Raw genomic sequence first — 14,199 nt, forward strand, 5'->3', positions numbered from 1 at the left:
CTTTACTTAAGCGGATCCGCCGAGTGAGTTCGCAGCCTCGGCCACCAACTTTTTTTCTATCTAATCGATATTGATCAACACCACCATTCCTTTTTCCTTGATTGGCCAAGAGCCCTGGATTATTCATATTGGAAGCTATTCTCTCGTTGCATTACTGCAGTAGCGAGTTTCCATCATGGCAACCATGACTGTGACCGATACCTTTGCGGCGAAAAAGAACGCGAAGCTAGTTCCAGAGAACGAACGCTACATGCGGGCATGCTCTGATATTGCAAATGCTCTCATTCAGGAATATGAGTCGCAGAAAGACTCTTCGAAGCCCAGGAAAGATATCAACCTCAACAAGCTGCGGGGTACCATCGCAAAAAAACATCACCTCGCCTCCCAGCCGCCACTGACAGCCATCATTGCGGCTGTGCCTGAACACTACAAGAAATACATCCTCCCAAAGCTTATTGCAAAGCCAATTCGTGAGTCTGACCTCTCTGGAACTTTATTGGAGCCTGAACTGAGCTAGCGCATAGGAACCTCCTCTGGTATCGCAGTTGTTGCTGTTATGTGCAAACCCCACCGATGCCCTCACATCGCTTATACTGGTAATATCTGCGTTTACTGTCCCGGTGGCCCAGACTCTGACTTTGAGTATTCAACGCAATCTTATACTGGATATGAACCGACGTCGATGCGCGCGATTCGCGCTCGCTACGATCCATTTGAACAGGCGCGAGGACGAGTGGACCAGATCAAGTCTTTGGGCCACAGTGTGGACAAGGTTGAATACATTATCATGGGCGGAACCTTCATGTCATTGCCTGAGGAGTATCGGGATTCTTTCATTTCCCAGCTTCACAATGCTTTAAGCGGCTACCAGACGGACAATGTTGATGAGGCCGTGCAGGCAGGTGAAATGAGCAATGTCAAATGCGTTGGTATTACCATCGAAACACGCCCAGATTACTGCTTGGACCAGCATTTGAGCAGCATGCTTCGATATGGGTGCACAAGACTGGAGATTGGCGTGCAAAGTCTGTACGAGGATGTCGCGCGAGACACAAATCGTGGTCACACAGTTGCAGCTGTGGCAGAGACCTTTAAGCTTTCAAAGGATGCCGGGTTCAAGGTTGTCAGCCACATGATGCCCGACTTGCCAAATGTTGGCATGGAGCGAGATCTGTTCCAATTTCAGGAATATTTCGAGAACCCTGACTTCCGAACGGATGGTCTGAAGATCTACCCCACACTCGTTATTCGGGGCACTGGTCTCTATGAATTGTGGCGGACTGGTCGCTATAAGAACTACACTCCTAACGCTCTGATTGACTTGGTGGCTCGTATCATGGCATTGGTACCTCCATGGACACGTATATATCGTGTCCAACGTGATATTCCCATGCCTCTGGTCACTTCCGGGGTTGAAAATGGAAACCTGCGTGAGCTGGCTTTGGCACGCATGAAGGATTTTGGAACCACCTGCCGGGATGTCCGTACCCGTGAAGTTGGTATTAACGAAGTTAAGAACAAGATTCGCCCTTCGCAGGTCGAGTTGATTCGCCGAGACTATACTGCTAATGGTGGATGGGAGACGTTCCTCGCATACGAAGATCCCAAGCAGGACATTCTCATTGGCTTGCTTCGTCTGCGAAAGTGCAGCTCCACCCACACCTTCCGTCCAGAGCTCACTGGCCAGCAGACAAGTATTGTTCGCGAACTTCACGTCTACGGGTCTGCAGTTCCGCTTCACGGCCGTGACGCCAAGAAGTTCCAGCACCGCGGCTTCGGAACTCTGCTCATGGAAGAAGCAGAGCGTATTGCTCGCGAGGAGCATGGTAGCACTAAGATTAGTGTCATCTCTGGTGTCGGAGTGCGTAACTACTATGCACGTCTTGGATACACTTTGGACGGTCCTTATATGTCCAAGATGCTGGAGCCCTGGGAGGATGAGGAATAATTTCAGCATCACTTCCAGTGGGCCACTAGGATTAGATTTGACATAAAAAAAAGGCGTTTGGGTCTTCTTTGAAAAAGTGACTTGCGTCAATGATTATTAACGACAATGGATACCTATACTTGACCGCAAGAGCTCAGAGCGATAGATATGACAAGATGAAGTAAGCTGGCAATAATTTTGAGCAATTCAATATGTACACCATGTTTTGCACAGGAATATTATCCACATACTTTAGCTAAAAGAGACCGGGATACCGGCCCAGAGCATCTCGCCATTTGTACGGATACCAATGCCGTAAACGAGGATGACTGGCTGAATAAGATCCAATAAAGCAATAAAAAAACACGCTCGAAGATCCAACTAGCGAACGTTCCACTAAGACAGACCGAAATTTACGAAACGCAATGATATCAATACCACATCAACATAAAACCCCTTGAAGACACCGAATGAGATATGAGAATAATTTGGGATTTTAATTCAAAGATATGGCACCGCCCCTGCTTCCTCGTACGTGGAGGTATGCCTGTAAACCGCAGAAGACGAAAAAGCCCTAGAATTTTCAAGATCATATAATTAGCCTCGAAAGAAAGATAGTTTTGGAAGAAAGATCCATTACGTACAGCATAGACAATCACAGCAATGTATATGGAAGCAGCGACTGCAGGGCCGTCTTCAGGGTCTTCCTCTGCTCCAGTGTAGGATGGGTTATTGCTCTGTTGGTCGATCGGTTCTTATGTCAGTATTTATTTGCAAAACGTGAGGTAGAAGGCTGTGAATGACAGGGCGCAAGTTGATGTCGACATAACGGGGGCCGAGAATACGCACGTTAAATAGGGAGCCCAGAACGGACAAAATGATGATGGCGAAGATTGAAATAACGACACTGTCAATAGTGAAATACCGTTAGAAACAAAATGGCGCCGATAATTGTCTTCTCCAAGATAGTAACTTACCAGGACCAGGCGTTCAACGCAGACACGACGGGCTTCATATTGACGGTTTTGGGGAGCTGGAATGGATTGATAGGGCCAATGAAAGGACAGAAAGTGACTGGTATATTGTCACTGGGTTGAAATACGCAGAATATGCCTTAGTGAGTGGAGCGATGATGAGATCGATGAGGTTGCGAAGATACGGAGGTTGGCGGGCGGAGCTTATGATCGCCCTAGACCGCTTTTGGACAAGACCTCAATACTATGACTTTCCACCGCAAAGCATTCTAGATCTGTGGGATAAAAGGCAGCTTGTCTATTACTTAGAGATTTGTTTAAATGGGCTATCGATTCAGACTTATGAATCCATTGCCAAAGCTCAGGCATTAATGGGTATTTTCATTTTTGTCCACCTTTTTTATTAATGTGTTTTGTTCCACTCGATACATTCATCGAATGTAACACCTGAGCCACCGAAGATGTCCAGTGCACTTCCAATGGTCAAATCTACCTTGCCATGGCTGCTGACATGAACCTTTTCTAGATCCTGCAGGCTGCGAGCACCACCAGCATATGTGACTGGAATGGTACACCACTCAGCCAATTTCGATACCAGCTCTTCATCAACTCCTTGCTGCAGTCCTTCCACATCCGCCGCATGGATCAGAAATTCAGAGCAGTAGGGTTCCAAGAAGGCAATTGATTCTAAGCCTTGTCAATTGAGGCCAACAACCATTGCGCTGGGGGGTTTAATACCTTGATTGATTTCCATCTCGGTGATAGTCTGCCAGCGGTCCATGGCCACAAACCAGGTATTATCTTTCCTCCGGCAACTCAGATCTAATACCAGCTTTGATTTGTCACCGCCTAATGCTGAGAGAACCGACTCGAGCCGCTCAAGCGAGAATTTCCCGGCCGGGAAAAGGAAAGATGTGATGATCACCTATTGTCCCCCATTCCATTCGATTAGCGTCGTTGGCAAAAATAATCACGAATAATGCTCGTGTGTCCCCGACGACGAACAGCAAGGTCATCAATAAGTTGGCCCGGCAGTATTGACACTAGAGACATGGTGATGCGGGGGTATGGCTCACCTTCTCTGCACCCTGGTCAATCCAGTATTGCGCATTCTTGTCAGTAATTCCTCCAGCCATCTGCAGCCCACCACGCCAAGTCTGAACAGACTCTTGCGCTGCCTCCTCATTTCCAGGGCCAAGCTTCACCACATGTCCGCCGCGTAAATTGTGTTTCTGGTATAATTCCGCATAATGACCGGCCGGGAGTTTGGAAACATAATTGGTTTTTAGACCTTCGGCAGCATCGCTGAGGGTACCGCCCACAATCTGCTTAACCTGTCCCGAGTGAAGATCAATGCATGGTCTGAATTTAGTCATCGTTGCTAAGATAATCGTAGCTTCCGAAGTTCATATCGCGCATTTGGTTGATTGCTGAACGGAACTAAGCCTTATTCCTTATCGCACGTGACTCAAGCTTGGTCCTAAAAAAAATTGCGGTATCGACACTCGACGTTCTCAACAGATAAAATACACAAAATCATACCATCATGACTGGCAAACGCAAGAGAGAGACTGTCGCTGTATCGCGGTCAATGGAAACCAAGGCGACAAGCCCTCCACCAGCGGACAATGCCCAGGACATCTTCCGCAAATACTTTGAAGCGCAATTCGAGCCTTTAGATTTGCCTAGCAAGCCCTCAGCACAAGACTCTGGATCCGATGATGAATCCGAGGATGAGGGTGATTATGAGGTCGAAGAAGATTCAGATTCAGACAACATGGATTGGAATGGCCTCTCGGAAAACGAAAATGAGGTGGAAGTTGTCGAGCACAAGGATGCTCAACTTGACGACATAATGGACAAGAAAGCTCGAAAGTCATTTATGGTTGGTTTTCTATACTTGGTGATCTTCTAATACTAACCTTGAACTTATAGACTGCGAAACCACCATCCTCTATAGACGCCCCTACAAAAACCCCAGCGAAGCCAGTCACGAAGGAGGAGGAGAAAGATGACGCAGACAACCTCAAGCACGATCTTGCTTTACAACGACTGCTTCGAGAGTCACACCTACTCGAAAACTCTTCAGAACTCGCTCCTACTGGGAAAAATCGGCTCAAGGCGTTGGATCTACGAATGCAATCCCTTGGAGCTAAGACATCTCTTTATCATCAAAAGGCGATGCCCGTTTCTATGAAACGTGGCATCAGTCTTAAGGCTGCTTCGAAAGATGATAAACGACGGAAGGAGGCTAAGGAGAATGGCATTATTCTTGAAAAGCCAAAAAGCAAGATATCTAAGTCCAATCCCGGCCGAAGGGAGCGCGGCATTGGAGGATCTTCAATTGGTCGATTTTCGGGAGGAACACTAAATCTGAGCAAAGAAGACTTGCAGTCCATGCAGAGCTCCAGAGGGAAGGGAAAGAGAGGCGGACGAGGTGGAAGAGGTGGCCGAGGGGGTGGCCGAGGGGGTGGCCGAGGAGGCCGACACTGAAATCCTCACATGTCATTTTAACCATAACCTCTCTTTGATAAGCACCTTACATTTGCACCGTACTGATACATGTCACTTGATACCCAATCCGATTTCTTCATCTCACCTTGGAATGTCCAGCGGCGGGCTGACGCTTCATACTGCATTGACCGAGTTCCATAAAACGCTCATATGACAGGAGTCTACAAGGACTACTTATTATCGTAAAATTACAGGTGTTGTAAAATTCACTTAATTTTGACAAACTTTGATATTTTCATTGCGATTTCTCTCATATCTATGGTCGACCTTCGGAATACTTGACATTAGTATCGTTTATCAGTGTCAAAAGTACCTGGGCACATAATATCTAGATATTTTCCCCTCAAGCACTGCCTCTTTATGATATAACAGCCTTGTACTTAACCAATCATCCTATTAAATAGCGAGATAACGATAAAACGATCTCGAAAGTGGAACATAGAAAGATTAACTCACCTTTGTCATATCCATTGAATAGGTCTAAATACAGATTCCAGACGTCCAAAAATAATTTGGCATTTGAAAAAAGGGCTACCTAGGTGTTATCCAGCACAGAACAAGGAAAATGTCCTAAGTCGAGGATTGCCTATACCTAGGTACATGAGCAGCACAAAACAGTGCGCCTGTTATTAAAAAGTAACTGTCCCAAGCACCTAGAGGGTTCTTACCTAGCATAGGGCAAAAAGCTTATCCCAGATGACGCGAGGACCGCAGTACTATCTACCTAGGCAGATATAAAAAAGTCTTTTCCATCATGCTCTCTGTTTCGTATCCTTGATAACTTCCATACTGAATGCACTTACAATTTAGACGCCATTATGGCTGTACTCCCATGTGGACATTGGTTCCAACCCGGATATGTTGTTGACTATACTTAAGCTCCAATTTCATGGTGCTTCAAGCGTGATGAGCCTGACGAAACTAATTGGACATGGGGGTAGTAGGCGATTGTACAAAATTGGCAGTCAAATGGTTAAAAATATCTTTTTAGCCCAGCTGAGTAGCTGGATACCATCATTTTGTTGATTCCAAATGTTGAAACCTATGTGCATTTTATTGAAACAATTGATTCCTTCGGAATTTAAATTTCTGATCTTTTTCTGTGTAGCCCAGTACCTATATCGGCGGTTTTTATTTATTTGTGTAATCAAGACCTTGGAATATCTTAGTGCCCAGGTGTAGTTAGCGTGTGGTTTACTGGAGAGGTTGCCTATGCAGTATTCTTAGAGCTAGAAACGCTGTTCATATGCATAAATCAAGTATTATATACCTAAATATGATAACGAATCAACTAAAAGCAATCTTTCAGATAGGCTTCTTCATATTTGTACATGTACCTATGTAGTAGTATTTGGGATCGGATAGCAGAACCGGAGGACCGCCGGAGTTACGTAGATAGTTTCCAATGTGTCACCATCATATTCATTGTGATGCATTAGAGAGAGGTATCTACATATATCATTGCTAATGATCTAATCGATTGACTTCAACAGCTTTACCGGAAAACTCTTGCAGCATCGCACCAACTGGTGGAGGTGGTAGAATGTGAATCTAGACATCTATCCAATTCAGTTGACAGCCTCACGGGGGACTCGTCTCTCCAACAACCCCAACCACTCCGCTCATCCCCTGGATCCGGTGTGGGGTTCTTTCAATAGCCAACAATACTTACAGTGCTCCTACCTAGGTCTCCACAGTACATCAAGAGATATCTAGACAATAGATCAGTACCTAGACCTCTAGTGTGAAACTTTGAATGTCTCAAGTTCAAAGCATATTGATCTTCGGTGAAAGGTCGAGGACAAAGAATTTAGGCATGGAGTGGTAGGGTAGAGAGACGAAACGGGTTAAAGGCTGGAGCCACCCGTGGTGGATTCATATCATATCAATCCGTGGACCCACTCGCTATATGAAGATCCCGAAGCTAGAACACAAGTCAGAAAATTAGGAGAAAGGTCTGTCAAGTTCCAGTCCAAATTTGATGAAATGACAGGATGATTGGCAAATTTCGGGGGTAAATTGAATTTGTCAATGTTCCCTATGTCTTCATTTTCCCGATCAGCCAAGGATTGCCAAGGATTTCCAAGTATGGATGGTTCTAGGAATAATCTGTAAGAAAGCCATGAAGAGGGGTAGTGCTTGGCTGATGAATGTGAAGCAGAATAGGACCTGCAGCAATAAAAGTCCCATTTCTACGGAGCATTTGTACGGAGTATATTCCACGCTCAATTCCGGTGTGTTCCGTGCCAAGGAGTCACGTATCTCGGGAAATTTCAAAAATCATCGGCCTAGAAGTCCGAAATATCTCGGTATGTACGGGCTTTTCGTAAGTTACAGCACAAAGGCTTGCCGAGAATAACGGTCTAGACTACAGCAAGCAACTGAGACATCAATTCTTCTTAAATCCCTTTGACATTCAAGGCATAGATACACGTGCCAAGTGCAAGTTCAAGCCTAACTATTGGGAAGCCTATTTTCTCCGTTCTTGGCCTTTTAGGCCTGCAGTGGATCCAAAGCTCTATGCCATGCTTTCTAAAACATAGCCAAGAATCTTAAATAGACCAATTTCAATGTGCATCGCCACAGTCGGTGAATACCACGACTCACTGCCAAGAGTCTGGCGCCCCCTGATTATGCGGGTCTGGGTAATGTGAAGATCCCAACTTCCAAATTCACTAGGGCTTGAAGACAATTGTATAGTGTTATCGATACCTTAGTATATTGCCAAGGCCCTGAAGAGCTTCCCGAGCCGGTTGGGGCTGAAATTTGAGCTGAGGTGATGCCTAAATAAGTAACATGCAGGTATTGATCGGAATAGCCCGGTTGTCCGTTATACTCCGTGCAGCACTATACTTAGATACATATCACAGTCTCAATGATAACACCCATTGAACAACGGGGAGATTTCCATGCCGTGAAGCCAGCAATGAGCATCGGGGGTAAATATGGAGCCTGGAGAATCAATAAGGGACTCAGTAGCTTCAAGACAAGGGGCCGTTGTAGATCCCGGGCTAGAAACCTATTGATCTGCGTAGCCGCCGGTCAGTGCTTTTTATTGAAACAATCCATTGCTTCTTTGAACAGTTTAGGTAGAGCGACTAAAAGTTTGTAAAGATCAGAATTGATCGTTTTCAGAAACCAGACTACACAGTCGGCTGTAATAGTCAGTTGTACACGTTGCTCTGCAAGGGGCTTATCTGCCGCTGGATTGAAACGATTGCTACAAAGTGTTAGGCAGGAACTGATATTTTCTCATATCCGTAGATCCGATTCGATTCAGTCAAGAAGCCAAGAAGAGTAATACGAAGTTCTACATTTGGTGGCTGTACACAACTCTGCAAGGATGGGCTAATCGATTTCCCGAGTGGAAGGTTTGCCATATGAGCCAGTGCCAAGGGACTAGCAAGGTAGTAAGTACTGTGTATGATTTGAGAAAAGAGAGCCTGAGAAAATCTCTCTTATTTTCTCCGAGTTGACCCATATGCATGAAGCAACTGGACGGGTATACGAAAACTTCCCTTTATGGAAGGTTTGCCACAGAATGCAATTGAAAAATGACATTGAAAGGCCGGAAAATTAATTCACTTGCATAGACAATCGTGAGCTCCATATTGGTTCGATAAAACACTTCGTAATGTTTGGAATGATAACAGATAGGCTAAGAAGCTGGCGGAGACTGTTCCAAAGTCCTTCACTGGTCCCATGAACCCACAGATATCAATAAAATATTCGAAACCCATGATTGTCGTAAATATTTCTGCATTGTAACCCTACTATAAGTTTGAAGAGCTCAGAAATTAGAGAGATGAGATTAGGTGAAGAGTCTACCAGTGGAAGATATCGGGAGGTCCCTAGGTTTGAGAGTATTCTTGAGTATTATCTGCAGCTGAAATCTTACTCACCTACCTAGGTAGGTATTTTGTATCGGGGTTACACCGAGTCAGACTCAGGTTGACTTCCAAGGTTGGTCAAAGACCAAAAGTCGGTCTTCTTGATCCATACATAGGTGAATAGCTCTCAATGGCTTTCCAAGGTTATTTTTCATTTTGAGATCTATGTATGTAGGTAGTTACCATCATGAGGCAGGAAGAGGAAAGCAGAAGACGTGGAAGGTCTCTAGGGATGGACTTCGGTTCATTGGGTGTCTGCAAATTATTACGAACCTTAGAAATTGAATTTTTATTATTTTATTTTCCCATTATAATCTACTTTGTACCTGTGACAAAAGATATCTTACTTTCAACTTCGGAAAATTAAAGAGTAATTGGGAAATAACCTGAAACCTTCAAAGGATGGAAGAACAATATCGAACACCGGAGATATCCCATAAGTTCCAAGTTTGTACAGGCCTCGGGATCATCCTTGGAACTTTAGATATAGGCAAGATGAATACCTAGGTAGTCTACTTGCATGGATATACAGAGTGGGCTCCAACTAGCTCTGAGAAGATCTGAGGGGGACTCGAGATAGTTGAAATGATAACGCCTGGGAAGATGGATACGGTTAGATCTAAAGTCCTTCACGGATACGTTGCCTCTTTGAGAACTTCCGAGACCCATGAACGATGATCAATCAAATCTTAGAAGGATGCATGGGATCCCAAAATTTCTGTAGAGTACAACACCCTAAGTCCTAGTTTGAAGAGTCTAGAGCTTCTAGAGATAGGTGAAAAGTCGGGATGTCCTTTGAGTATTACCTTATTTTAGTTGATCTGCAGTTGTGATGAACAAATCCATGCAGTAAAGGGCTCTAAGGTTACACCTGGCTACCCAAGTCGACATTGTCAGCATGGTGACAACATCTAGAAGCCAATCTAATCGGTATTTGTCGGTGGTTCGGGGTCAGAACAAAGTCGGGACGTTTCAAGGGTCGGTTAGATATGAGAGTCTCGGCGAACCAAGACTCACTCGGGCAGTACCTACAGGTTAATGATAGCCTCCGTTGGGATATATGCATGCAGCATGACTTGTCTGCCCAGTATTTCTTGGAAACTAGTCACAAACTTGTCACATCGTGTTCCAAAATTGGAGAATATAACCAAGTCGCCAAGATCTTCAAGCCCTAGGAGGTCTTGGCTAGGTACTTAGGTACTGAGTCTTTTCAACTTTATTATTTCCCTAATAAGTGTGATTTTCAAGGTTCACCAAGGTTATCTCGAGACCATGATATATCCATGAATTCAAATAGCTATAAGATTTCAATTATGTGGGTCAGGCTTTAACACTCGTGGACCTTAACCGCCAGGGAGGTTAGGCCCTGAACCTCTAGTGTTCCTCTAGGGCTCCTCCCCGGTGCCAAGAGGGTGGAGTGGGTCTTGATTGACGCCCAAGGATTGGTAATAGTATTTGTACATACATATTTAAAATGAACCTTGGAAGGGACACGCATTCTCGACCCTGCAGGCTCCACCTATGACTGAATTTAACGAAAATGAAGATGTGCTACTAAAAACCACTAGCACTAGCCAATATACCCGCTATCGGACCCTTGTTGCAGCTATACAGACTAAATTCATGCGCCCCTTTCTTGGTTCCAATCAGGCCTAGGCTGTATTTACACGTAAGCTTCTGTTCCCCTTTATTCTATGCTTAAGGAAACATTGACGATATATTAATTTAATTGCAAAGGAATGAGAAATAGTAAGTATCACTAGCATTCTTTCTGACATCTTTATCCACGGGTGACGAGGAAGCTTGGCATTAGAGCTATCCACCCTGAAAGGAAAATGATGGAACGCAACGGCCTTGGAATTTTCGATCTCTCAGTTTAACCATGTGTGAAGACGTCAACATTGCCAAGCCTTGGCTTGGACCGTCATTGGCTTTCATGTCTTCTTATCAGACAGTAGGTTGGTGGAGTTTATACTCCAAAAATGAATCGTACACGGAGACGATTCGGATCTGAAGACTTTGTTTTTCTTCCTGAAAAGATACAATAAAAACTGAACAAGTGTATTGCGTGATTATATCTGTCAAGCAGATCATGTCACAGTCTAAAGTATTCGTACGTACTGTGATGATGATACACTCGTGTTTATAGAAAGAATTATTCTCGGAATGGTATTTGACTAAAGATTTCCAAGGTTTACCAGCCTACCTAACTAGATACCGGTTAACTGTTTCGTGATAGATCACATTTTACTAGACTCAAGACATAGAATTGTACTTGAGAAGTATGCCCATGTATTCAAATCTACATATGCAATACCTAGGTAGGTAATCTTGGAGAAGTCGTCATCACAAAGATACTCAAGTGCAACTCTGCAACGCTAGTTTGAAATATTGCCCGGGTATTTTGTACTATTCTGATCCCCCGGTGCCCTAAGTTATTTAGAATATGCTGATCAATGTCAATACATGCGATTGAGCAGCAGTCTGACTTACTATTTTAGGCTCGTCACTTTTCCATACCAAGTGGAGGATCCCCTAGACACAATCCACAGTGGAGAAAGCATGTGCATAAAGTTGATTTTGAATTAAAGATACAGTCTATTGTCCAATAAATCGGAGGTTATCAGGGGGGGCTGAGATTGATACAAATACCAAGTTTGTGCCATGACCAGATGCATTTCAAGCAAATAATTTTTTCTTGTTGATATTGCTATTATTGAGTCCCTGGGCATAATACTTGGCCTAACTTTACTCTCTTCATGTATTCTTCCATGGACAAGCTTAAGGAGCCCAGTGTCAGCGAACGCTCTGCGGATTCCAGCCCAATTAGCACACCATCTTCAGCGTCCATTGACCTCGAACAACAGATTCCTCCGCCAAAAGAACAATACCATGTCTTCACACGAAGCCGCAAGGTGCAGATAGTTTGCATCGTCTCCATGGCTGCAATATTCTCTCCCCTCTCCTCCAATATCTACTTCCCAGCACTCGCTGAAGTCTCCAGGGTATGTTGAACCAGAACATTTACTGACTCTTCAATTCTATCCATAGAAATGATACTGATGGCCTTTTAGGAAATGAATGTCTCTATGACACTTGCCACTCTTACTGTCACAGTGTATATGATTGTCCAAGGTATCGCCCCTAGTTTCTGGGGTTCGTTTTCCGACACAATTGGCCGGCGTGGTATCTTCATCGGAACTTTCATTGTCTATATTATTGCCAATATTGCCTTGGGTGTATCCAAAAACTTTGGGGAGCTTATGGCTTTCCGTGCATTGCAAGCTGCTGGCAGCTCAGCGACTATCTCAATCGGTATGTACTTCATCCCACATTCCTCATATTAGGAATGTTCACTGACGTGGATAGGTGCCGGAGTAATTGGTGACATCACTACGTCTGCCGAGAGAGGGAGTCTGATTGGCATCTTCGGAGGAGGTGAGTTATCTATGAACTGTACAGTTTTGCCATGTTCCATCTGACTTTATTAGTGCGCATGCTTGGTCAGGGCATTGGCCCAGTTTTTGGTGGAATCATTACACAGTACTTGGGCTTTAGATCTATCTTTTGGTTTCTTGTTATTGTATCAGGCGTGAGCCTACTCTCTATCCTCTTTTTCCTACCTGAAACCCTTCGTCCTATTGCTGGCAATGGGACTGTTCCTCTCCATGGATTCTATAAGCCATTCATCTACTATCTCTTTGTCCAAAAGGATGCACAAGAAGGCGCACGTCCCATCGGCCAAAAGAAGAAAGTGTCTTTCAAGACAGTCGTGTCTCCCCTTTGCTTCCTTGTTGAGAAAGATGTGATTGTCACGCTGTTTTACGGTGCTATCGTCTATACTGTGTGGTCGATGATCACCTCATCGACCTCGGATCTATTCGAGTCTGTCTATGGTCTGAACACCTTGGAGGTTGGTCTGACCTTTCTAGGAAATGGTAAGTAGCAAACCTAGTCAAGAACTTTTCTGGATACATTACTAACACTTTCAAGGATTCGGATGCATGTCTGGATCATACACCACCGGCTATCTGATGGACTACAACCACAAGAAAACAGAGCGTGAATACTGTCTGAAACACAACCTTCCCCTCGATACCCACATTAACAGCAAGACCTATCCCGACTTCCCAATTGAGCGTGCCCGCATGCGCAACACCTGGTGGATTTCCGCTCTCTTCATCGTATGCACAGCCGTGTACGGGTTCTCACTTGAAACCCACATCGCCGTTCCAATCATCCTGCAATACATCACTGCCTACTGTGCTACTGCTATCTTCACCGTCAATAGTGCCTTAGTCATTGATCTATACCCCGGAGCCAGTGCCAGTGCTACAGCTGTTAACAACCTGATGCGCTGCTTGATTGGAGCGGCAGGTGTTGCTGCCGTGCAACCCATCATCGATGCAATCACCGCTCGATGGGCTTTCCTGTTGCTTGCGGGTATCACTCTTGCTATGGCTCCTCTTTTAGGACTTGAGACGAAGTATGGTGCTGGTTGGCGACACGCGCGCAACGAGCGACTCCAGAAGAAGAAAGAGATGAAAGAGGAGAAGAAGCAACAACAACAACAACAACAACAACAACAACAACAACAAGCCTTACAAATCTCAACTGTTTGAAACCTCAGAGGGTGAAGTAGGAGCTTCTGTAGCTGGATAAAAGCTGCGTCGCACAATTGGAAGAAGGGTAATTAAACTCTCGTTATGACATTATGATTTTCGTCTTCCCGGGACCCTTGAGGGCATAAAGAGGTTTTTTTTTCAAGGTTGATATTTTTAACAGTCATTTACTTGCAAGCACATATATAGACATTGTTGGCTTTAGCTATCTTTTTTTCGTTCAATTTTCGATAGACTGCTCTGAATAATGTTACTATCTGAATTTGACACTC

The 14,199-nt window shown here is 44.6% G+C and overlaps 5 protein-coding genes across 5 annotated transcripts; 3 read left to right on the plus strand and 2 right to left on the minus strand.

Moving 5' to 3' along the window:
* Positions 1-175: 175 nt before the first annotated feature.
* N7495_000900 (Elongator subunit ELP3) lies at positions 176-1,948 on the plus strand (the record flags this gene model as incomplete). The annotated part of the gene is made up of 2 exons (XM_057203570.1): positions 176-470; positions 525-1,948. 2 exons carry the CDS (start codon positions 176-178, stop codon positions 1,946-1,948), a joined length of 1,719 nt encoding a protein of 572 aa, XP_057067643.1.
* Positions 1,949-2,423: 475 nt separating this feature from the next.
* N7495_000901 (uncharacterized protein) lies at positions 2,424-3,169 on the minus strand (the record flags this gene model as incomplete). The annotated part of the gene is made up of 5 exons (XM_057203571.1): positions 2,424-2,501; positions 2,572-2,681; positions 2,758-2,834; positions 2,905-3,001; positions 3,160-3,169. 5 exons carry the CDS (start codon positions 3,167-3,169, stop codon positions 2,424-2,426), a joined length of 372 nt encoding a protein of 123 aa, XP_057067644.1.
* Positions 3,170-3,304: 135 nt separating this feature from the next.
* On the minus strand, positions 3,305-4,277 carry N7495_000902 (1-(5-phosphoribosyl)-5- ((5-phosphoribosylamino)methylideneamino)imidazole-4-carboxamide isomerase HIS6; the record flags this gene model as incomplete). Its single annotated transcript, XM_057203572.1, has 3 exons — positions 3,305-3,588; positions 3,640-3,826; positions 3,978-4,277. 3 exons carry the CDS (start codon positions 4,275-4,277, stop codon positions 3,305-3,307), a joined length of 771 nt encoding a protein of 256 aa, XP_057067645.1.
* A 170-nt stretch (positions 4,278-4,447) lies between these two features.
* On the plus strand, positions 4,448-5,394 carry N7495_000903 (uncharacterized protein; the record flags this gene model as incomplete). Its single annotated transcript, XM_057203573.1, has 2 exons — positions 4,448-4,786; positions 4,837-5,394. The coding sequence occupies 2 exons, from the start codon at positions 4,448-4,450 to the stop codon at positions 5,392-5,394; spliced, it is 897 nt and encodes a 298-aa protein (XP_057067646.1).
* A 6,682-nt stretch (positions 5,395-12,076) lies between these two features.
* N7495_000904 (uncharacterized protein) lies at positions 12,077-13,927 on the plus strand (the record flags this gene model as incomplete). The annotated part of the gene is made up of 5 exons (XM_057203574.1): positions 12,077-12,310; positions 12,380-12,620; positions 12,675-12,743; positions 12,797-13,243; positions 13,299-13,927. 5 exons carry the CDS (start codon positions 12,077-12,079, stop codon positions 13,925-13,927), a joined length of 1,620 nt encoding a protein of 539 aa, XP_057067647.1.
* Between the last annotated feature and the right edge of the window lie 272 nt (positions 13,928-14,199).

Source organism: Penicillium taxi (genome assembly GCF_028828555.1).
Source record: "Penicillium taxi strain IBT 34144 chromosome Unknown utg000001l_segment0_segment0, whole genome shotgun sequence".
In the NCBI taxonomy this organism is placed as follows: domain Eukaryota; kingdom Fungi; phylum Ascomycota; class Eurotiomycetes; order Eurotiales; family Aspergillaceae; genus Penicillium; species Penicillium taxi.